Here is a 24852-nt window from a genome sequence, read left to right on the forward strand (position 1 = left end):
CAGCTCTTAAGCAGCAATAAAAATGACTGCTTCATACCGAGCATTTAAATGTGTAAAACATTTCTTAAAAAAGATGGAAATGAAAGATGATTTCTATTTTCTAGAGCAATCAAGTTCTGAAATAGTCTGTCAATCACTTGGGACAAAAAGAAAAACAAAACAAAACAAAACAACCAACAAAACCAAAACCACCACCATTAAAAGAAAACCAAAACACACTGCTTTTTACATGTTGCTTATAATAACGTAGGAAAGGAAGTGTGTTTTATGCAAGAATAAGATGCTGCATTCATTGACTGACATAGCAAGTCTAATTCTTTGCTTCTATGAAATCATTTATTTTTCTGCTTTGCTCAAAAAAAAGTCTAAGGAAATCAATGCGGCCTTGTTATTATTGGAAAACTTCTTGAATAGTCTAAAAATAAGAACCAGTCAAAGTAAGAGAGAAGATTATAGGAGCTGAAACAGTAATACAGGGACATGCAATTTAGTTACCAATGGTGCATTTATAGTAATTATGTAAATCACTGCTCTTTTGTAGGTTGATACCTATTATAAACCAGAATACCTTGATTTTTTTAATTGCATATTTGAGTAATAGTAACAGTAGCTATTATGTAAATTATAATCCCAAACAAAATAACTGTGAAGAAAAAAAATAGATAAGCAAATGTCAACAATAGAACTCCATGTCTAACATTCTGTTTGAGTGAAAATAAAGTTTCAAATTGTTGTTTTTTTTTTGTTGTTTTGTTTTGTCAAAATCTGTGTTAAATCAGCTGGCACCAGTTTTTGCCCATGACTAGAATTTATTATCAGATTTTATAGAATCATAGTCTTGGTCTCATTGAAATTGCACTTTTTGCAAACGCAATTTCTTCAGAATCAATGTAAACTGTATTACATCCCTGCTACCTGAGAATAATATCAGGTAGGTATTAGTTTATCCTGCTTATTCATGCTTATTCTGCTTTGAATCCAGTTCATTTGTCCCTTACATTCATCAATATATTTTTTCAGGTCAGTTTCAGTCTAAAATACCATAGCCATCTAGTATTTTGATGTTTTAAAGTGGACAAAACAACCAGATTCCATTGGAAGTGAAAAGCAGAGCAAAAAGGAGCACCCTGTAGTATTCCTTATAAAGAAAGATAAATCTTTTCGTGATGAAGATTACATAAGAGACTGAAGGTAGACAAGTGAAGTTCAAGACAGAGGGAGCAGCTGTGGAAATAAGGCAGTATGCAATGACTATTTTTAATAGTGTAAGGCAACTGATAAAAATACATTACCGCAACCTAATGCGTTTCTTAACTGCTCACAGTTAATTCTTCTTGTATATTTGATTGCTTCAGGCTATATTTTAATTACAGTTAACCCTATTACACTAGTTTAACTGGCCATATATTGTAGGTCCTTCCACTACAGTGACAAGGGGTTTTGATTCTTGTAATTATTTAGAAGGTGTTTTGAATCTCATAATTATCTAGCAGGGGTAAGACATCAATTAAAAGATCATAGACAAAGGAGAGAGTTTCAGGAAGAATTAACCCTTTCTGAATATCACATTAGAAAACCTCACAAAATATTTATTATCTAATACTACGTCAAGGAATGAATGTTGAAAGATTTTCTGTAAATTCATGGTTTTCACAGAGAAGACAAAGGGAAAGTCAGACAGGAAGCAAGTGAAAGATGTGGCTGCCTACTCATTAGCCTTTATGTGACCTGCACTGCCAGTGGCCAACCTCAAGAATACAAAGTTGAATTGAGGAGGAACATCCTACCCTTCTGGACAGAAGTTGGCCTCGTTACAGGGAAAAAAAAAAGGGGGGTGTTAATTCTTTGGCCAAAAGAAGAACAAAAGAAGATAATTTTAGTAAAAATAAATAAATAAAATAAAAAACAGTTCCTTTTTCATTCTAGGGAAAAAAAAAAAAAAAGGATCTGAAACCCTTACATACTGCCCATGCAAAGAAATTTCTCTATTTCTCACAGGCGCATCATTCAGCTGTAGTATCAGACCAAGCATATCCCCTTTAAAATATTAACAGTGTTCATAGTTACATCTACATAAGGAGAGAGGATTCTAAAGAAAACTTTGTTATATTGAATAAACATTAAGTTCTAAAGACTAGACTTTTTTGTCTGAACCCTGAAGAATTGTCAAAAGTTTTGAACAAAAGAAAATTGAAAAGAGTGGAGTAAAGCTGATGCCTTTGATGCAAGTTAAAATTTTGATGGGAATTTTTCAACAATCCTTTTAAACTGAACAAAGATAGAAAATGGTAACAACAATATATCAGAGTAATAAATTATCTTGTCACTAAGCTCCTGCTGCATCTATCTTTTAGGAATTGTTCCCCTTTGCAGGCACAGTTGGTTCTCATATTCTCCTTCCAGCTAATATAGCTATAAAACTGATTAAATGCAGTCTACAAAGAACCATCCACAAATCTTTTCTTTTGACCATGGATGTCATGACCTAAATTCTATGGGTTGATTTCTTTGCATTCCCTAATTTTTTGTGATACAGTCTTGCCAGGGGTTAGAATTGGAGTCTGGATCCTTTTTGCATAAATATATATGCTCGACTGTTTATCAGCTGTTTGTTGTAAACTTACCTGAGGAGAGGGATGCTGGTGACAGTACTAAATATATATGTATGCTAAATATATCATCCGAATAGTGATATATCTGCTAGGAGGCAGAGAGGATCCTATGACTGAACAGCTATTTTTATCTAGGGACATTATTAAATGAAATTTTAGAATTTCATTGCACACTATTTTCTATCTATAAAATTTAATATAATGATTGCTATTGTGAGTCAGGTCAAACGCAGATTAACTCAAAAAGCTTCAAGCAATGAATTCTAAGAACTTGTGCAGGCATATTCCAGAGATTCACCCCTTTCCTCTCTTTCTAGGTCCTTATCAGTGTAATGAAAACTCTTGGGAACTCCTTTGATCTTTTTTTGATCTTTGATAGTTACTGGGTCAGAAGGAGACAATGTTCAGATTTTCCTGATAGCAGAGATATGCTAATAGTCTTAAAAATATATATATTAAGTAAATTAATAACCATGTCTTTAAGCGTGAAAGTGTGAAAGTGCATAGAAATAACTTCATAACAGGAGGAAAAAAAATCTAGCCATTTTCCTGTCAATATCTATCAAAACCCCCAACAGCTTTGACACTTTTATTCTTACGACTTTCTCCCAGTAGCAGTATTACAGATATTTCTGCTACCTGATGATATGAAACACAGCAAAAGCACAGCTACGTTTCTTTAAGCTACCTGGTGGTCTTAGTAGGATTTAAATAAGAGTTACTTCTTATTCATCCGTGAATTTTGTACATATTATTGTTGTAAGATGTAACAAGATACTATTGTATTACCCTTTCAATAATCCCAGTAAAGGAGAGTGTTAGACAGTGATGGTGGATACTTTTTATAAAACCATAGAATCATTAGGGTTGGCAAAGACTTACGATCTGGTCCGACCACCACCCCACTACCAATGTCACCAGACCATGTCCCTAAGCACCATGTCCAACCTTTCCTTGAACACCCCCAGGGACGGTGACTCCACTGGGCAACCTGTCCCAGTGCCTGACTGCTCTTTCTGAGAAGAAATGTCTCCTCATTTCCAACCTAAACCTCCCCTGGTGCAACTTAAGGCCGTTCATATGTCATTGGTCTTACATCAGCATTGTAAGTTGTTATGTCTCTAGACAGAATTTAAACATGCAATTTATTTGAAATATAATACCTTAATAAACTTGTAACATTTGTGCCACATTTTAAAATTGAATTTGAATCTACCTAATAGTTTGAGATATTATGCATTCACTCACTCTTATAAAGAGGATACTGTGAAAGTTGCATTTGTGTGCAGTCATAAGACAACACAATGAAATGAAAAGGGCATGAATTGTTCTTCATTTCAGCACAGCTACTCTGATTACTTTTATATCCTCATTTTAAAATCATAACCTGGGGCACTATCCCATTAATGTAGGCTTTAAACATACAGGGCAGGTCTGCTGCCCTTCTATGACCAATGACAATTTAAATAGATTATTCTTTACTGATTTTGACTCAATGATAAGAACTTTTCAGTTGCTTGAGGGTGTTTTCTGTAAAGACATGTAAGCAATTTTTTATTAAATTATTTTGATATGACACATAAAATAGGAAATAGAAAATTGCAGCCATATGACGGTAATAAATGCTATAACTAGTGCTACAAATAAGGTACAAAAATGTAAAATAGTGTTATATGACATAAACTAATATATAGTAAAACAGAAATATAGGAAGGAGAGGCCAAGGGAACTAAATTTGTTCAGACTGGACAAGAGGCTGAGGGAAGACATAATTCTTCTACCTGAAGGAGTGCTGTGGAAAAGGCAGCACAATTGTTTGGGGGTGCATAGCAAAAGAACAAGAGGCAACAGCTACAGCTTGCAAAAAGGAAAAGTCTGTCTAGATGTACGGAAAATAATTTTCACAGTGAGGATGGCACAACACCGGACCAGGCTGCCCAGAGAGACAGCAAAATCTCCATCCACAGAGATGTTCAGAGCTCAGCTGGACAGCCCAGAGCAGCCTAGCTTAGAAGTTGGCCCTGCTCTGAACAGAGGCTGGGCTACATGACTGCCAGATGGCCTTTACAAGTAAGCTTGTGGGGATTTTGCCTCTGATCCCACCCATTCTAAATGAGTTAAGTTTTCTCTTTCTTCTAGACATGTTTAGTTGGCTTGCCCCAAGTAAATGAAGACAGGCATCCCTCTCCTTCCCCATCTCAGCTTTCTGCTTTTCTGATAAATGGGTCAGTGCTGCACCAGGTCTATCAAGAGGTTGGGGGCTGGAACCAGGGCTCAAGAGGATCCAGAGAGTCACTTAATCTGTAGCATCTCTGCGATGTAAACTCCCTCAGGAGACTCCTACTCCGCCTTTGTACAAGGAGAACCTTTTCTGCACCTTTTAAGGTAGCTGTAAGCCAATTTTAAAGAACACAGTGACCTTTTCCACAGGGAAATCATTCATTATATGTATTTTCACTAGCATTAATAGAAACTCATATCTTAGCTGCTCACAAAGGTCACAGTTGTCTCTTGATGAAGGCGATATGGAAAATTGCCCTCATTCATTCACAATCAGTAAAACCAACAACCAGAGCGATATGTTAACACAGACTTATTTCATTTGGACTGCCCAAACTGTTGTGCAGTATAATGTGTATGCCAATGAACTGTAATTTACAGTTAATGACATTCAGGAAACAGGCCATTTTTCTAGTTTATGTACAGAGGCCATCAGTGTGTCCCGTTATTAATTGGCAGTGCAGTAGGCTAACAATACAAATGCTCTGCTTGCCAGCTAAGCTGATTCTAACATAATATACACTTAATAAATTGGTACACACTTTTCTTAATTCAAAATTAACATTTTCTTTCATCTGGTGAAATGTTGTAAGAGTGCCCATTTAGCAAAATGGAAATTAAGGCCTTTTTCTATAGGAAAGAGAATGGTGAAATGACAAAGCATGGTTGGTAATTCCTCATTGCTAAGAATTGCAGTTGAGATGTAATTGGAATTGTAACTGAAAGTCTTTTTCCCTCCATGGCTTGAATTATGATAATGTTAATGATTTATATATGCAAAGTACTTCCTTGCATAATCTTTTTTTACAAAAGAATTTTACAAGGACCATTAGGAGTAGTTAGCTGTCAGTGGGTAGGAGTTTGGACACCAGCAAGCTGGTTAAACCTTAAAATCCCACTTACATGGGAGCCACATCAAATCCATGTAGAAGGGATGTTGCCTGTTGAACCCTTTGATTGGGGTATACAGAGACACCCCATTTAAAGCAATGGAAATATTCCCACTGGTTTCAGTCTATGAATTAACCATGTTTGTAAATATGATGGAAAGTTAAATGGAAATTTAAATGATATCTGTAGAAATTATTTTTATTTTTTTTTAATTCTCTTAGTAATTAAAGAAAAATATTGAATAGCCATTTGCCCAACTGGCAAGATGTGTTGGAAACACCAATATTTTCATAAAATATAAATATAAGGAAAAAGTCTTTGATAATTCTAGACTCCCACAGTTAGCATCCTGCCTAACCTTTCTTTTCATAAAGACTCTATGTACCTGAAAAGGTAGCCCTAAACCATTTTCAGAAATCACAAGGACCTTTTCCACAGGGAAGCCTGTAAAGATACAATTAAAGGACAACAGAACCAGAACAAAAAGGGCTAAATCTTGGTGTATGCATAAACCTGAAGTCAGTCTTATTAAAAATCCATTAAGAGCTTTCACATGCAGGAAAGCATTTCTGAAGTAGTTAGGAAGCAGCCAACTTTAGACAAGTGTTGGCAAGTATTACATAGCTAATGTTTATATCATCCCCCATCAGCAAGGGCCTGCCTGAGCAGTTTGCAAAATGATGTGCATTTAAGCTGTAATTCAGCATGCTGGTGTCTTACTTCCCATGACTACAAGCAGGAAGCTATAAAGAAGTATCTTTAGGGATTACTTTTTGGATACACAAAATTTTAAGACACACTGGTTATCCTCCTCTCCTTGTGATATTGCTTTGATATTTAAAAACTTATAAGAAACGGTCAGTTCTATCATGTTTTGTTCATTTCCAAGCACTGGTGAAAACTGAGAAAATAAACTTAACAGGGATCTCAGCTAAAGGGTTTTCCTTAGCTATTCATACTACACAGATTCACACACCTTGTTCTTACAAGGTGTTCTTTTGGTTGTAGAGTGCGTGCCTCACACCTGATTCATTTGAAGGCAGAAAAAATAAATATAGATGAGTATGAAGGTCCTGGTCACATAAGTAACTGATGGTTCATGGGTGGCTCAACATGTAAGTTTTCTGTAGCAGTCTTGCAGCAAGAACCAGCTTAATAGCCTATATTGTGAATAGAGAGAAGGTGCTTTTGAAGCAATTATCATACAATCTTTTGCTTTACATTTAAATTTCAAAACATCCCATATTTTTGTTCTGATTACAAACATGTACATGCAAAAATCAAACAAATTCAAAGAGAAGTCTAAAAGTCAGAAAAACATTTCAGCTGTAATTCACATTGGGAAGACAAGGGGAGAGCTTAAAATCTGATTCCTTGTGTGATGGAGAGAGCAGCTCTATGAATTTTTCAAAGACATTTTTCTGTTTTAAGCCTGTGTTCAAACATGGAGCTGATTTTGTTGCAGATCTTGATGGGATCAACTGGAACTTTCAAATCAGGGCATGTCTTACACTGGCCCAGAGCAAGACAAATGCTAGATTCATTAATAAGTTTAAAGAAAAGCCCAGATGGGCATCATTGTGCTGAATGTTCTACTGCCTGTAAGCGCTGAGGGAGGAAAACCTGGAAGAATGGGGGGAAAAAAAAAAAAGGAAATAAAAAAAAAAAAGAAAGGAAATTGTGAATGAAATCATGGATACAAGGAACCTGGGGAAAGATGTGCAAGGGCTTTAAGTCACAGACTGGTCTGAACTTCTTAGTTCCGCCAGAAATAAAATATCTCTATCAAAGAATAATTACAAGGGCAAAACCTCTATCTAATTATATAAGCAAAATAGGCACAAATATTTTTGAACACATTAAATATACTGAAAATGTAGTTGTACAAAGAAACATTACAGACTGATAAATATAGATACAATAATAAGCAAGTTTCAACTGAAAGAACACTTAGACACATTTCATATAATTATGAAATAAGTAGATATACAGTTTCAAAAATAATTAAGCAAATTACAGGAACAAAAGTCTGTCAAGGACTGCAACATTCAAAAGACACTATTTCTGGCACTGGCAGTCCTTGAGCCAAACTGCTGGTGCTTTTCAAGGCAGCATCCCTCAACACGTGTCCTGCTCAAAGCCTCTTCCCGTAATCAATGGGAGAGAGACAGGCCACTTGACTGGAGAAATGGCTTTTTACAAGAGTCGATGTGAATAAAAATTTAAAATTCACTTCTATAGCTGTCAATCGTATCTTGTTTTTTCCATACTTAAGAAGTAATGTGGTATTGCAATCAACTGGAGTTAGGAAATGTGCAGAAAAGGTAGATTTTTTTTTAGTAGAAACGATGTTGTGGAAGTGTGTACCTGGGCCTCTCTGAGCTTGGGTGGATTCAGCATCCGTACCTGAAAATTCAGAGGTCCTTTCATCCATAAGCATACAGGTTGCCTGTGCAGTTTGCATGTATAAGCACCAAAACATCTAGCTGCCTCCTTTCTGAACTAAACCTGAATCTTTCCTCTCATATTTCTAACAGTAGGCAGATCCTTACCTTTTCCTTTTTTTTTTTTCCTTTTTTCTTTTTTTCCTTTTTTCTTTTTTCTTTTCTCTTTTTTTCTTTTTTTCTTTTTTTAATTCAATTTTTAGGACTATCAGGAAGCTTCTAATTTGGAGCAGTTTGTGACTCGCTTTCTTCTGAAGGAGACACTGAACCAGCTTCAGTCCCTCCAGACCTCTCTGGAGTGTGCCATGGAGACCACGGAGGAGCAGACTCGGCAGGAAAGGTCAGCAAACTGCAGTGATGGGCATGAAGGGTGAGTGGGGTCACCACCAACCTCCGAGACCATTTAATGTTTCATCCAGCACCCTGATGTAGGGAATCACCAGAGAAATGAGGATATTTTTTATTCCACAATGGAACTCATTGATAGTAATAGGAGTTTTCCTCAAGTTGAATAGACGGTTTCCACTCTGATCCTATAGTGGGCTGCATGTAGGACTGAGAAACTACTGAGTGAGATCATTTGGTTGCACCCTAGCCTCTGCTCCTTTGACTTCTTGTAAAATCCATTGACTATTTCATATCAAATGCAGAAACCAGAGCAATGCAAGGTGAAGAGCTCTGAAATTACCAACATCGACTGCCTCCTTGTTTGCTTCTTCCAGCTTTATATTGTTGTTTTGTTTTTGTTTTTTTTTTTTCCAATCCTGTTTGCACGACAGTCCCAACATTGAGAAACAGCCAGGGTCTTGCTGTAACATGGGGCCTACAGTATTGGTTTACACCTAAGTCTATAAATTCTCCATCACCTGCGCAATCTATATACAGGTTTAGCTGAATTTAATAGCATCACCTCATAGATGAGAATTTGTAAGGTCAAGGACCACAACATTTTTGAAAAGGAACTTGGCTTCATGGATTTGTTTTCCTTGGTATGTTATTGTTTAAGATGATAGGGAAAGCAAAGTACAAACTGTTTTTTCATGGGCAAAGAACTCAGTGCTTTGTATGTTTCAAAACACATAGCTTTTTCTTGGAAATGACATTTTCTTGATTGCTTTGCTGTTGGATATGAGGTTTCTGAAGTACATGGACGACATGCTGGGTGGGGTTTTGTGCTGGCAGCTTGACCACAGGATCAAGCAGGTTTTGGAGGATGGGGGTGTACAGGGTATTGTCGTGGTTTAACCCGGCCGGCAGCTAAACACCACGCAGCCGTTCGCTCACCCTCCCCCCTCCCTCTCTGGGATGGGGGAGAGAAATGGAAAGTGAAGCCCGTGAGTTGAGATAAAGACAGTTTAATAAGACAGGAAAATAATAATAACAAAAATAATAATAACAATAATAATAATAATAATACAATGGTGATAATAGGAAAGTAATAATAATATGTACAAACAAGTGATGCACAATGCAATTGCTCACCACCCGCTGACCGATGCCCAGCCTAACCCCGAGCAGTCCGGCCCCCCTCCCCTGGCTAGCCACCCTTATATATTGTTTAGCATGACATCAGATGGTATGGAATACCCCTTTGGCTAGTTTGGGTCACCTGTCCTGGGTCTGTCCCCTCCCAGCTCTTACTGCACCCCCAGCCTGCCTGTTGGCAGGAGAGAGCAAAAGGCTGAGATGTCCTTGGCTTGGTATAAGCACTGCTCTGCAACAATTAAAACATCGGGGTGTTATCAGCACTCTTCTCATCCTAAGCCAAAACACAGCATTCCACCAGCTACTAGGAAGAAAATTAATTCTGTTCTAACTGAAACCAGGACAGGTATGCACAGTATAAGTACCCATCTATTCATGTGTACTTCTTTCTAGGCTCCCCACACACTTGGTAGGAGAGAAAGAAGTCTCTAATGGCCAGTTCAGAGCTAGAACTTAACTCTAAACCATCCTCTGCAGTAATCACAGGCTTCTTCTCTGACTTGCCTTTTAGGGTAGCCCCTGTAGAAAAGCTATCTAGAAAAAAGTGTGGGAAGTATCTTTGTAACTTGACCCACTAACTTGGGTGTATAGGATAAGGAGCTGTGATACTTTTGAAGCCAAATATATTCCCCACTTTCTGAGGTAGCAATAGAAAAGCCAGACAGAGTCAGAACTTTAACTACAGCTATTTTGGAGAAAATGGGGTTATTTTCTACTGCAAATGCCTGAGACCTTTTGTAAAATCATCTTTAATTATGCTTAACTTAACTGAGGGGCAAACTGTCTGACCCACTAAGGCACTCCTAAGCTAATTTAAGTCTTCACACTGGGGAACTGCCATAATTTGGCTTACAGTTAAGAGATTTTATCCTGTTCGTGTGCTGCAGCAAGTACCATCCTAAAATATCTCCTTAATATAGTTAAATCTTCTCAATTTAAAGTTCATCTCTCATGTTCAGCTCTTCTTATGATCCCAGTTCCTCTGCAGAGGTGAGAGAAAACTCTTATGAACCACAAGAAGACACTGGGAGACTGGCTCCTCAGACTGGGGAAGAACCACAGGCAGACCTCAAGTTTTCCTTCCCTAAAAGAAAGGTTTAGGACAACATAACCTTCCCTTTTTTTCCCATCTTTAATGCCTAGTGATCTAGTCTAGTCATTAAAGTCATTAAAAACAGAAATGATTATTTGTAGTGAAAATCTGGAAAAGAATTCAGTAGCCTCAGTAGCTCTGTGTCCTTTTTTAATTTAAAGGAGCAGATACAAGGACATTAAAACATACTTCTGAAAACAAAAAGAGGAGACATGCTCTCCCACACACATTACCTTATGAACTGTCCTGTGTTTCTGTGTAGACAAGGCCCAACAAAACCAGAGGTGCTCTCAGTTCAGTGGCCAGGAAAACGCTCAGCTCGAAGGCTGCAAAGGAACAACAGCCTATCGCCAAACAGCCCTCATTTTAACACAGGTAAGGCATATCACATTTTAAATATATACAAAACATATGCATAAACACACAGAGAAAAATATATGTTTATCTTCCTCTCAAAGCTTTAATATAGATGTGCGAACTCATTCAGGTGGTTTACCGGCAGAAACCTTCAATTTAATACAGGAGATATTAGCTCAAACTGTAGGGAAAATAAATGTAGCCAAAGATATGAAGCGAAATATATATATATATATGTAAATAGGGGCCAAATTGGGATATTGTTTTGGGGCTGGTGGTTGAGCCAGCATTTCTTAGGTAATATTTATAGCCTGTAGATAAGAGTGAAACAGTGAGGACATAACTTATATGGAAGCAAATTCTCATGGGATGACTTAAATCCCAGCTGAGGGGAACAAATGAGAAACAGAAAAGGAAAATACAAAATCTGAAGGAAAAGAAGTATTTCATTTATTAAATTGTTAAAGGTTATACAAAAAAAAATCTGATACAGCATCTGTGGGATATACTTGAAAATAATCACAGACTCCCAGGGTGGCTGAGGCTGGCCACCCGGTGCCACCCGTGCCGAAGCAGGGACACCCAGAGCAGGGTGCCCAGCACCACGTCCAGGCGGCTGCTGAAGGGCTCCAAGGAGGAGACCCCACAGCCTCTGGGCAGCCTGTGCCAGGGCTCCGTCACCCGCACAGCACAGAAGGGCTCCTGGTGCTCAGGGGAAGCCTCCTGGGGGCCAGGTTGTGCCCAGGGCCTCCTGTCCTGGCACTGGGCACCACTGCACACAGCCTGGCTCCATCCTCCCTGCACCCCCCCCCCCCTCAGGGATTTGCAGACAGTGATGAGATCCCCTGGGCCTCCTCTTCTCCATGCTGAGCAGTCCCAGCTCCTTTCCTTCTAGGAGAGCTGCTCCAGGCCTTTCATCATCTTCATGGCCCTTTGCTGGACTCTCTCCAGTATGTCCAGGTCTCTCTTGTACTGGAGGCCCCCAGAACTGGACACACTGCTGCAGGTGTGGCCTTACCAGTGCTGAGCAGAGGGGCAGGATCACCTCCCTTGACTTGCTTGTGATACTTTGCCTAATACAGCCCAGGGAAACATCAGCCCAGGGTAACATCAGCATGTAGTTTTCTTTCTGTGTTGGATTTCTACTGTATCTTAAGAAGAAAGAAAATCGTTCATACAGACAAAATCATGCTTTGCCTTAGTTACACCAAAATGAACATTGAAATAATTGCAGCACATTCTTTTGAGAAACAAAATCATTTGCAAGCTAAGTTAAACATTTCTACAAAATAAATGAAGTACTATGTTCCAGCATTTAGTAACACTTTATTCTTTATTATTTATGTTTTTCAAAGGCTGGACTGAGGAAGACAGCCAGTGGATGACCCAGATAAACAGACTCCAGAAGCTGATTGACAGGCTGGAAAAGAAGGTGTGCATTTCTGTTCTTCTGGTTGTTCGCTCACTCTCAGTAAAGATTTATGATGCAATCCTGAAACTACAAATGCTCGTCAATGTCCCAGTGACAATCTTCCCAATCAATAGTGCCTGAAACTTCAACACCACCTAAGTGAGCTAACACTCATTATGTGCCTACATTTTCCTTTTACTTTCTTCATTTCTCTTTCATGAAAGCACAATCTACTAAACATATACAGAACTCATTTTTGGAGCTGACAAATTGTCAAGTGTATTTAATATTGTATGTGCACATACAGTATGTACATAAAGCACACTCCATGCATATAACAGTAATAACACTAATAATACACAAAAACAGCATCCTGGGACAGTTAAGGTCATTGCCTGTGTAACACAGTTTGGAAGAAAATGACTAAAATAATAGATAAAACTCAGGCTTCATGTAAAGCTACAAGATTAACTAATTTTTTTATTTTCTAGATAAAAACAAAAATAACTCATTTTGACAAAACAATATGGCAAATTAAAAAATAAGCATTTTATTTTGCTTTGAGGGATTTTAACCCTTCCTACAAAACACATAACAACTTGAAAATGGAAGCATAGCTTCAAATGAAAAAAAAAATAAAAACATAAATTTTGATCCAAAAGTTTGGGTTTTCTGCATGCTTTCCCTTCCTCAAACTCAACCCAACTCCATAGACAAAGTTTTTTGGATGAATTCAATCAAAATTCTAAAAAAATCTGAAAAAAAATTACTGGACATTTTCATAACTACTTATTCCCCATCCACAAGCCCCACCATGAGAAACTGAGTTCACCACAAGGAATACACCACAGTCTTACCACTGGCAGCTTTTCATACACTTCCCTTTTGCATCACTGCGGACACAACTATTTATAAACATCTGATATCACATTTCTGTATGACTGGAGCATATTGTCGCCTTTACTTATGCTGGAAAGTCTGGCAATGACCCGCCTCTAATCCAATGATACCAAGGCTTCCAATGGCTTGTAAAAGGACGAGTAGCATTAGTCTGTACAGAAAATGTCTATTTAATATCTTTTTTCCACTCATATTTGTTGCTACCTTAGGTTTTAAAATTCAGTTTATGTCTTTGTGTGGTGAGGTTTTCTTGTTGTTTGTTTGTTTGGGGGGGGATAAAGAAGAGCAGGAGAAGAAGCAAGGAAAACTGCCTCTTAAAAGTGCTGTCTAACTCAATCTGTCTTCTGTCAAAGGTGAACTCAACTACGAATAAGTCTCATAAGTCATTTCTTTTCATCAAATTCTAAAGTTATACCGAAAAAATATAATCTCGCTATCTTAAGAGACAGTTTGCAGTACAACTTGAGTCATTCCTTGCTTCTTTTTTCTATAACTTTCCCTAGAAAAAGTTTGCATTGAAAATATAGGAGAACCACAGGAATATGCATTTTCCCTCAGGGACTATCTGAGGTGCCTGCGCTGACAAATGAGCTATCAAAATTCCCCATCACTCCTTGATGTTCTATGCAAGGCCTGCAGGAAGGGTACAGCTGCACAGCAGCTCATGTGTGGCTGCCGCTGCTGGAGTCCCTGTGTCCATCTTAATTCCACCCACCCACCTCTCGGTGGCTTTGCAGCCAGCAGGGGATTTGTGCTGGCAAAATGCCTGCTACCTGAGATAAATCAATCCTCACTCGGCTGTAGGCTCATTTTTTTTAATCTTTGTGACACAAGAAATGTTTGCAAGAAGAAGCGAAGCATCACTAGCACTGATTTTTGCTCCAGCTGCTATTGCAAATAGTTGTGTGTGGGGTTCAGGCACTAGAACATCCATATGTCGCTGGGTTAGCAAGTACTGTGAGTTCCTAGTACAAAAATGTTAATTTTGTGTGCAGTGCTGGATGGTGTTTGCATGAATCACTGACTCATGGAGCACGCACCCAGTTGTGTGTTCAGCCAGCACGCTGCTTCCTCACTAAGGCATCTGTTTGCTGCTGCTCCGTCTGTCCTCAGAGGCTAGGGTATCAGATCAGAAATCTCACCTGAAGCATTGTGAATGTGTTTTCCATGCTAGAAAGTAGTTACTTATAAACAACATACCTAAAGAAGTTTCATCTGTATAAAGTTTTCTGATGATATAATAGGAGCTGAGAGTTTATTTCGAATTACCATCCTTGCTCCTCTCCATGTCACATCTCTCTTCTCTGAAGTCCAACGTACGCTTATGAACAAGGGGATTAGCTACAAATGAAAAGGTACCTGCTCAGCATTATAAAAAAAAATAATAATAAAAATAAAAATAACTTTACAAACAGCCTGGGTTGAACTTAACCACTGAAACAGACAAGATTCAGCAACGCTTGTGTTTGGCTTACAGCTGATAGAGAAGAAATTTAATTATAATTTCTGGATATATAACAGAAGCTAAGTATTGGAATAGTTTGTTAAAAGCTAGGACTAGAATACATCTGTAGTATTGCAGCATTACACTTACACTTTTTTTTTCTTTCTTTTTATTTGCCTGTAAGGACTTAAAGCTTGAGCCATTTGAAGAAGAAGTTTTGGAAGAAAATGCAAGATCTGTAAGTGTTCTTCAAGATAATAAATGTTTGATTTTCAATGCTAGGTATTGACATGACAATCTCACCTTATCTCTGTTAAAAAAAGAATTCATTTTAGTTAGCAGAATACGTTGTGTAAGAGGCAACAGAATGAAATTTAAAATACCCATGCAAAAATCTTATACTATTTTTTATATTATTTTCAGAGGATACAATCAGACAAAAACTCAGCTTCTGTAAAAAGGAAAAAGGCATCATTAGCAAGATTTACCAGATTTGGCAAAAGAGTCTATGAGATTTAAGCTTCTCTGCTCCTGATCATCTAATACTACATAGATACTTCAAATATAGTACAGTCTCCCTTCCTGCCAAATCTGCCATAGGAAACCTTATCAAGAAAGATGGGAGAGCATCAAGCATAAAGCAATAAACATAAAATCCCAGGATGGCGGAGTCTGGCAGGGCCCTCTGGAGCCACCTGGTGCCACCTGGGCCCAAGCAGGGACACCCAGAGCAGGGTGCCCAGCATCACGTCCACGCGGCTTCTAAAGGTCTCCAAGGAGGAGACCCCACAACTTTGTAACTCTGTGATAAAATAAGGAATTTTATGGATCATCTATTTTGGATATTTTTTCAAATGCATTTGATTTGCATTTTGTTAGGTTCAACGCCCTGAATATAGGAGCGCTAATGTATTTGAATATTTTTGAAATTTCAGACCCAAAAGAGATTATACAATATTGCTAGACAGATTGCTTGTGAAATCCGTGAGACAACAGTATTGAAAATCAAAGCAGAAATGAGTCAAAATGTGTGCAAAAGGTCAAGATGTGCTAATTAGGAAGCACATGGACTTTCTTTATATACTTCATTAGTAAAGTTGACAAGCTTCAGTGGTTGAATCGGTGTGTAAACTACTTACGACAGCTAAATAATAATCACAATTATTCAGAATAAATAGGTCTTCTGTACTGCCAATCCCACAAGCAATTCTGCTTCTCTATTTTAGGTCTAAAACAGGGACTGCAAACTTAAAAGGAACTTCTGAGGGTTTTCTTTGATAATTTCATTTTCTGTTGTTTTGTAGTAGACTTTTCTCAGTTTAAAGTATAAGGAGTTCATAGAATGATATGGCAATATACATAGATATACATATGTTATTTATCTATGTTATTTATTACTTTATTTTTGCACCAGCACATAATGATTGTTCAACGTCAAATGTCAGTGGTAGAAGAGGAAATCGAGGAATTTCGTCTTGCTCTGAAGCAGTACGTGGAGTCTGCTTCTGCTCAGGGCGGCTGCTTGCAGTAAGTACAATTCTACTCTCCTGGGGCCAAACACAGGAATATAATCTATTTTCTTGAATAACCTCTAAGCAGAGATGGATTATTAATGAAGAACCTGTAGTATCTTCTTTCCTGGCTGGTTATGCATGTGTATTAAGACAGAACTTTTCAAACACACCAAAAATCAGAAAGGGATGTTGAAGCAGATGTGTGAACTTTCATCAGAAGCACAAAATCAATGTTCAAAAACATTGAATCTTGCTGTGAAAAAAATTCCGCTTCTGTGTACAAGCCCCCCGCCAAAGCCATACAGGATATCCCAAAGATACTACAAAATTTTTAAAGGCTCTGCAGGTTGCCAGTTCACAGCTTCTGGAAGCTCCTAGGGTTTCAGCTTTACTGTATAGAAAACTGTATTTGCCATCCAGCATTTCTGCTCACCTGGTAAGCGAGCAATGTAGCAACTTGTTTGCCACTTCTTTGCTTGGAAGCTTTGAATATCTTTCCCTTAAGGTGTCATTAAAAATAAAATATCATTCATAATAAAGAATGAAAAAAAAAAATTAAAAAGCAAAATTTTCATTAAAACAAAATGTATTTTTGCTTTGTTCCTTTTAGAATGAACGAAAACATTAGAACTGAGTTAAGAATAAGTTTCAGTGACTCACCACTGTACTGAATTTCTAAATTTAACAGACTTGAGAAAGCTACTAACATACGCATTTCCACTATGTGTACCACTATGACTATGTAGACCACGATGAAATAGATATTTTTATAGTGTGTACACAATATGGTTCCTATATATTCAAAGGCTTCAGTGGCTGCATGCCAGATCCCTAATTTGTGCGTCTTACTGCTACGAGATCATCACACTTACGATGATCGTATCAGTAGTGTTCACACAAACCAGAAAAAGAAAAGTTAGCTGAAAGAACAATGATCGACACTCCCCATCCTTCTGAAAATGAACATCCAACAAAACGCTGCAGCGATGCAGACCTGTCAGGGAGAGAGCTTACACCACTTCAGAATACAACTTAATAAACGATGGCAAAAACTTAGTTTCCTTCCGAAGTTTACACGCATTTGGTAAGTCTGCAATGCCACCTACTGGTTGGTTTTGAGTTTATGCTTTTGACATGATTTTTTTTTTTCCCAACAGTTCTTGATAATTTTTGATATTTTACAATGTACTTTTGCATATAGCAGGAAAAATCTAGTCATTCCTATAAATTCATTACATATTATGGTGTTAAACATAATCAGAGACCAGTTTTCAAGCACATCAGTAGCAAGATCAGAGAAATCTCGGGTACTCGGAGAAATACATATATATGTTTTTTGTGCTATACATCTAAACACCACGTTGAGTACCCAAATGCATAACTACCCTACATGTAATAAAGCTGATATGTTCAGGATAATAAGCAGGATGATTCTGTGTAGAGGATGAGAAGTATTTCATGGGTCACCTTTTACTCATGATAAATAACCTGAATAACATAAAAACAAGTAAATAATAGCAAAAGTTATTATTTTCATAGTTTATCTTCCATAGACATCTACCTGTCTTTATTCTCTGCTGCTATTTGCTTCCAAGGCACCTAGGGTACCCCTCACAGAACAGGGCAAACTTCACAAAGTAAATCCTCAGTGAAGGTGCACAAGTCACTCTCTAAACCTCCTTGAGCTGTTCTCTACATGCAATGGGCTATATTAGTTGATTTGCTTTGAACCACAGTTGTCTGATTAATTTTCTGTATTACTGATTGGCATTGCTTTGGATAAATGACACTAATGGAGCAATATGAAAAATGAGCTTCATAAATGAGTCCATCATTAAAGTTACTAGTTTTAAAGTTAATAAATAAAAAGCCATGAAACTACCCTTTAAAATCTCATGTTGGTTGTTTTGTTTGTTTTTTTGTTTGTGTTTTTTTTTTTAAAAAAAAAAAGCTCAGATAATTTGCAGCTTTCTTCTCAAAATTCATGAAGTGTTCAGTTGTTGTTTTGTTGTAGTTTTCTTTCAAAAATTCCTGTATTTGATTCATACTCTTGGGGCATGTGGGAAAAGATGCATACATGCAGTAGCTCTGTTACACTTGACTCAATTCGTTCTGCCCTCCATTTCCTAGTGTTTCCATACAGAAACTTCCAAATGATTCCCGCTTCATTGTTTATGAGTTCTGGGAGAACAGCAATGCCTGGAATAGGTAAGTTGTGTGGGTTTTGTTTTGTTTGGTTTAGAGGGAGAGGGAAGGTTTTGAAGGTTAGAGAGCAATTGCGTAAAAGAACTGAATATGAATTAACTACTGCCAATCAATCTCTTGCTGAATATACAACACTTCAGGAGAAAAAAAAAAAAAAAAAGATAAACCACTTCAATTTCTATTATACTGAAGGTCATAGATAAAATCAGCAGAGACACAGTCAGTTCCAGACAGAAAAAGTCTGAAAGTGAATAGAGAAAGGTACAGCATCAGATGGGTAGTAGCTGATCAGAGATGAGTGGGGAAACAACTTCAGCATAGTTCAGTGGTGATAACATAGGATGCAACAGGGGCCAACGAAGGAGTGAGGAGGTGCACCACCACCCTGCAACACATGTGAGCATATGAGCAATCATTAGGACCTCTGCCCAGGTCTCCCAAACCCACAGCACAAAATCTCATCAGACAGATTCTCAAAATGTGTCTTAGGGACTGAAGGATTAAGTTGTGGTAATCTAAAATCTTACCAGCTGATTTCTAGCCTGCAGCAGGCAGATAGCTAAGAAAATGAGTGGAGACAAAAAGATTTTCCATAACTAATATTAAAAAAATCAAAATAAAAACCAACCCTAAGGTCCTAAATCTGCCCTGTTCTGAAACCAGATGGAGAAGCTTTAGTATCTTCCCTTCTGAACACAGCCCCAGTTCAAGACAGGTAAGGTTACTGTCAGAAAGACTGAAGTAACACAGGTCAACACATTTGGAATAAGGACTGCTATACTGGGTCAAAACCAAGAGGTGAACATCAGAGTAACAGTTAACAGTACAGAAAAAAAATGCGTTTTTAACATAACATGCAAGAATGACATGTTCTTTCATTGCATATAACGTGATCTCCTCTCCCACTGTCATCACTGTCTAACTTTTGGAACACAAAATCTATCTTACGGCATGAATCGTAACAAATCTGATGCACATAAATATATTTAGTCCATTCAAATTTGGTATATTCTCATTTTTACAATGATTTAGCCACCTTCAAACAAATTACAGCAAGACATTCCAGAGAAGTAACGTGGACTTCTTGGAAACTCCAGAGCTCATTACAACAATGCTAGTCCCTGGTAAATATCTTTTTTTTCCCACAATATTTTATTTATTGTATATGAAGAGTTCTGTTATACTAGTGTGTTCCTTGTGCATGTCTACTGCATAATACCACCCTTAGTTGGCTCTGTTTTGTCAAATATGCAAGAGAAAGGGACTCAAATGTTTTTTTTTTTTATTATTATTATTTATTTTAAGCAGAGAGACATAAAATGCATCAGCATGAACGAAACCCACAATGTTTTATTTCATACAGTGCAAGGTATTACAATTGCACATTCTATTTAAGAAAATATCTAGAATATGAAATACTATTGGTGAATAGTAAATAGACCCCATTCAAGATTTTCAGGCAAAAAAATGTCTCTTGATAAAGACTGAGTTTAATCGTATTTACAATGATAGAAGGGAGCCTTAGTTGTTAATAATTGATACTTACTAACCAATTTACTGTACATCTTTCCTGCTATCATAAAGTGGTGAGAAAAACAGAACAAAACAAGCAAAGAAAAAAACTAATTTGGAAAAGCAGAGTGTTAAAGATTTGAGATTATTATTTCCAATGCAAACGAGTAAGCATACAGCATCTTCCTTGTCAGAGAGATGATAGCTAAGAGACACACTGCAGGGCCCTGATTTCCAATATGTCTGACTACAGCCTAAATTAAAAATAATAAAAATCCACATAATTAAAAATAAAAATAAGTATCTAGTCCAATACCTAAGGTTTCCTTTATATATAATTAAAAAATGCCAAGAAATTTTCAGAATTCATGAGCCTGCAATTATATGTCAGGGGTTCCTGCAGTAGCAAGGGATTGCACTTAATGAACCAAGAATCCCTTCAAATCTTATGTCTTAGTGGGAAATTACTGGATTTAAGAGAAACTTGGCTATAGGAAAAAATGCAGCACTTTACCACATCTTTGTGTCCAAGAGCCAGACTGGGTATGACCAGGAGTGGTTTGCTTAGCGAAAGGGAAAATCCAATTAATACAAAATAAAATGTATGCATCATTTATAAATTACTAAATACAGAGGTGTCTGAAATCGGATTCAAAAGAGCATCCCCCCTGCCTGCTAAGAAGGATTTCGGTCCCCAGCTCTGCATCCTGCCAGTTGCCATAGAAACTCCATCTCCCAACCTTGGCTCCTTACGGGGTGGCGCAGCGCAGAGTGATGTGCTCACAGCTGTTTTCACAGCTTTGTAGATTATAGATAATGTAGAAGTCTCTGTGGATATCTATAGGATATTTTTGCTTGTTTGTTTGGTGGTGGTGGTGGTGTGGGTTTTTTCTGGGGGGGAAGTATTTTCCATACATAAGATATACAAATCATATTTGTATGTGACAGTCAGCATGTGCTTGTGAAGCATCAAATGCTGGCTGCAATGCTACAGGTGGGTTTTATGGAAGAGTTTTAGACACAGTAATCTGGTATCATTGTAAAATCAGGAAGAAAAAACAAAACAACCTGTTCAATGAGTACATAGATAGGCTCTATTCTCCAAACAGATTTACTGTAGCTCAGATGCAACACACCTTTTCATGCATCTTGGTAAGTAAGAACTGACTCAGTTCTACATGACAATCCAAATCTGACTCAACAAAAGCTACAACCCAAGTCTGTACTCCTCTGATTAATCCTAATGAATGCTTACCTGGCTAAGAATGACTCAGGAAGACGTGTGCTTTCAGGACTGTTAGATCCTAAAGCAAATTTATTTACTGTCAGTTAATAGGAACCATGACCTATTATAATCATCTGCACACCTGTTAATTGATGAAGTTGCTTCAGGCCAATCTACTCTTCCTCTGTATGGAGAAGTTTTGTTCTTAAGTATACAGCTATCATAGAGTTGCATATATAATGAACATTTCTTTAACCAGCAGTGACATATACATTACAGCTACTTTATTTAGGATTTTTACTTGAGGTAGAAAAAGAAACACTGCTTATGGAAATAAATAAATGAATTCTTCTCTCTTTTCAGCATCGTGGTGGGTCCTCAACAACAACTAGAAGCTGTGGCTCCAAGTAACGTCAGTCGTGTTGTGTTTTTCATTACAATAACACCAATTTAGCAGTATACAGGTGTGCTAGGTTAGAGATACTTCATGTGATACTGCTCAATATTATGGATGCGATCTTTTCCATTTTAAAATGTGGAAAATAACATGTTTATTGCCTTCTATTGCTGTGGCTAGTTCAGTGAAATAATGCATTGTAAAAACTTAAATAAGACAACTATGCTAAATTGTTTATGGTGTACATTTAGTCCAGACAAGCTATCACAGAAAAGTGCATCTTGATTGGCGTGACCAAGTATTTGTGAATACTTTTAGTCTTGTATTAATAAACAATGGTTACTTAAAGCTGTTGTTTTTTCCTTTTACAGAAGAAACAGGCATAAACATGAACACATATTTTCATAAATGCCTGATGCTTCAGGGAATCTGTAAGTCATTAATTAAGAGAATAAATGTTGGGACAACTTTTTTTTGTTAATACATTCATTCAGGAAATTTTCTGCCCAAGACAAAAAACAAGGCAATGTCATTTTCTTTTCACAGCCCCTATTGCCCCTGCCCTCTCCCCTTCCTCACAAGAGGAAATGTGTGCCTGTCTGCCTAGCTGCTTTGAATCTGCAGATCTAATGTTTCACAGCTGATGTGCTTTGACCCAATGTCTTGAGCATTCTGCAAATCCTTCTGTTAGATCAGCTCCTAACACTGGCACTGCACTGAGAAGTCATTAGAGAAACTGCTACTACAGCACACACAACCACAATCCTGGAAGCAGAAATGTTTTCTTCCCTAACAAGACTTGCTGTTGTCTCTTTGTACCTGTCACTTCTTGGTTTTTGTTCCTGGGCTGGGTGGTGTGTGTACTGCTCAGGTGCCAATCTCACACCTCTGTGACAGGTTGGCAAGCTCTACACACTAAAATACCACTCTCCACTCACCTAGCAGTCCCTGGTTACAAACAGTACCCAAAAATAACTCGAAAGTCACATTCAATAAAATATCTTCTTCCCTGTAGTGTTTCTCCATTTTTATTTCACCTCAGATATCACGCTGACACACGTAATTAAAACTCAGAAATTTAGACTAAAAAGAGGCAATCTTCATTGCACTATGGTTCTGTAATCCAGAAGCTGTGGACTGGACTGAGCCCAAAATTCAGAAAGGTGTCACATTTAGGTACTTGCATGTAACCAAGGCATCTTATCAGTGGTGTTCTAAGTTAAAAATAATTGCCTAAACAAAAGCATGTAGTGCAGGTGAGGTTGGGCATCCCGCCTTGCCTCCAGCTCCTAGCTGAGAAGGACACAAGCTTCCTATAGGCTGTGTGTCATATACACCAGCCCCATGGTGCTCCTTCAGCTATCCTACATGGCTCACAAGGCATAGTTGCCTTTAGGCAACTGAATCAAACCCTTGAGCAACAAAGTCAATGCAGACCAGTTCTCTGAGCAAACATGGGTGTCAGAGAGTGATGGCTACACACCTAAATTTAAGTGTGTGCATTTGATCCAAATTTCAGCTTTAAATCTTCTTACAGCATCTCAGCAAAAGTAAATGTTTCTGAGTCCAAAACTTTCCCATACTGAATTAGTATCAGCTGCAGCTTTCTTTTCCATCACTTGTTCCTTTAATGACACAGACAATGTTATGTACAGAGATACTGCGTGATCCAGCAAATTTGCTTATCCTGAAAAGGCACTCCGATAGCCATATTACTCTCCAAAATGACAGATCACTCTGATGACAGATCACTGATGAGTTTAAATCTTTCTCCTCTGTAGCAAAGTAAAATTAAAACTACTCATTTTCCTGAAGGTCTGGCTGATTTATTTACCATGCCATGATGTCAGCCTAGTGTACTGCATGGTTTCTTGTCACTACTGATCTAGCAAGAAAGGAAATACAGTGATGCAGGCTCATTTGTTAAGTGAAAACTGACATGGTACACTCAGGCTTGTCATGTTTTTACTTTTCAGTTGTAAGAAATTATCTCCTTAGAACTTCGTGTCAAACAGGTGCTGGAGGAGAGAAAGACACTTGAGTGGGCCACAAGTCCTCCTAATAGAAAGTCTTCATTTGCTTGCTAGCAAACAAACCCTTAAATGAATCATTCACAAGAACAAGTTTGAAAAGTTATGTCATTTGAGAGTTTTGAGAGAGCAACAGACAGAAACTACCTTCGATGCATACTGGGGGAAAAGACCCACAGGACTATAAGAGACTACCAGTGATTAAAAATAAACAAACAAACATTCTTTGTAACATTACTTACCCTATCAGGTTTACCTGATAGGTTTTGGTAGCGGGGGGGCTGCAGGGGTGGCCTCTGTGAGCAGAGCCCAGCAGCTGCCCCATGTCAGATCAGAGCCAGCTCCAGACGGCTCCAAAACCACGGTGGAGCAGGTGGATGTGGCCTGGAGGAGGCTGCGGCCCATGGAGAGCCCCCACAGGAGGAGGCCCCTGGCTGGAGCTGCAGCCCATGGAGAGGAGCCCACGCAGGAGCAGGGGTCTGTGGGGAGCTGCTGCCTGTGGGGGACCCGTGCTGGAGCACTTTGCTCTGGGGGGATGGATGGACCCCGTGGGACGGAGCCGTGTGGGAGCAGTGCTTGAAGAGCTGCTGCCTGTGGGCAGCCCTTGCAGGCTCAGTTTGGGAAGGACGGCATCCTGTGGGAGGGGCCCCACGTGGAGCAGGGGCAGAGAGGGACCGTGAAGGAGCAGCAGAGATGAAGCATCAGGGACTGACCACAGCCCCATTCCCCCATTCCCCTGCGCCGCTCACTTGTGGGGTGGTCGTAGAAGGGGGTGAATGGGGGGAAGTTGTTTTGAATTTGCTTTTACTTCTCACTGTTCTAGTCTGTTATCAATACATAGTAAATTACATTAATCTTCCTATGCTGTTTTGCCTGTGACAATAACTGGTGAGTCATCTCCCTGGCCTTAACTCAACGCACGCGCTTTTTTTCATCCTATTTCCTACCCTTGTCCTTTTGCAGAGGTGGAGTGAGAGCAGTGTGGTGGAGCTCAGCTACCTGCTGGTATTAAACCAGCACACTTGCAAACAGTACACAAACAGAACATACTT

The 24852-nt window shown here is 38.3% G+C and overlaps 1 protein-coding gene across 2 annotated transcripts in view; it reads left to right on the plus strand.

Annotated features, from left to right (window-relative positions):
* NECAB1 (N-terminal EF-hand calcium binding protein 1) overlaps positions 1 to 22286 on the plus strand; it is a 60904-nt gene extending 38618 nt beyond the window's left edge. The window contains exons 6-13 of one of the 2 annotated variants that reach the window (XM_082754836.1): positions 8431 to 8597; positions 11068 to 11180; positions 12518 to 12594; positions 15102 to 15155; positions 16332 to 16444; positions 18562 to 18639; positions 19669 to 19760; positions 21737 to 22286. In XM_082754836.1, the coding sequence (XP_082610962.1) occupies positions 8431 to 8597; positions 11068 to 11180; positions 12518 to 12594; positions 15102 to 15155; positions 16332 to 16444; positions 18562 to 18639; positions 19669 to 19760; positions 21737 to 21765 (723 nt within the window). In that variant the 3' untranslated portion in view covers positions 21766 to 22286. The remainder of the gene's footprint in view (positions 1 to 8430; positions 8598 to 11067; positions 11181 to 12517; positions 12595 to 15101; positions 15156 to 16331; positions 16445 to 18561; positions 18640 to 19668; positions 19761 to 21736) is intronic. The other variant, XM_082754837.1, reaches the window with a different exon arrangement.
* The last annotated feature ends 2566 nt before the right edge of the window (positions 22287 to 24852 follow it).

The sequence above is a fragment of the Aythya marila genome, assembly GCF_965140915.1.
Source record: "Aythya marila genome assembly, chromosome: 2".
Classification (NCBI taxonomy): Eukaryota; Metazoa; Chordata; class Aves; order Anseriformes; family Anatidae; genus Aythya; species Aythya marila.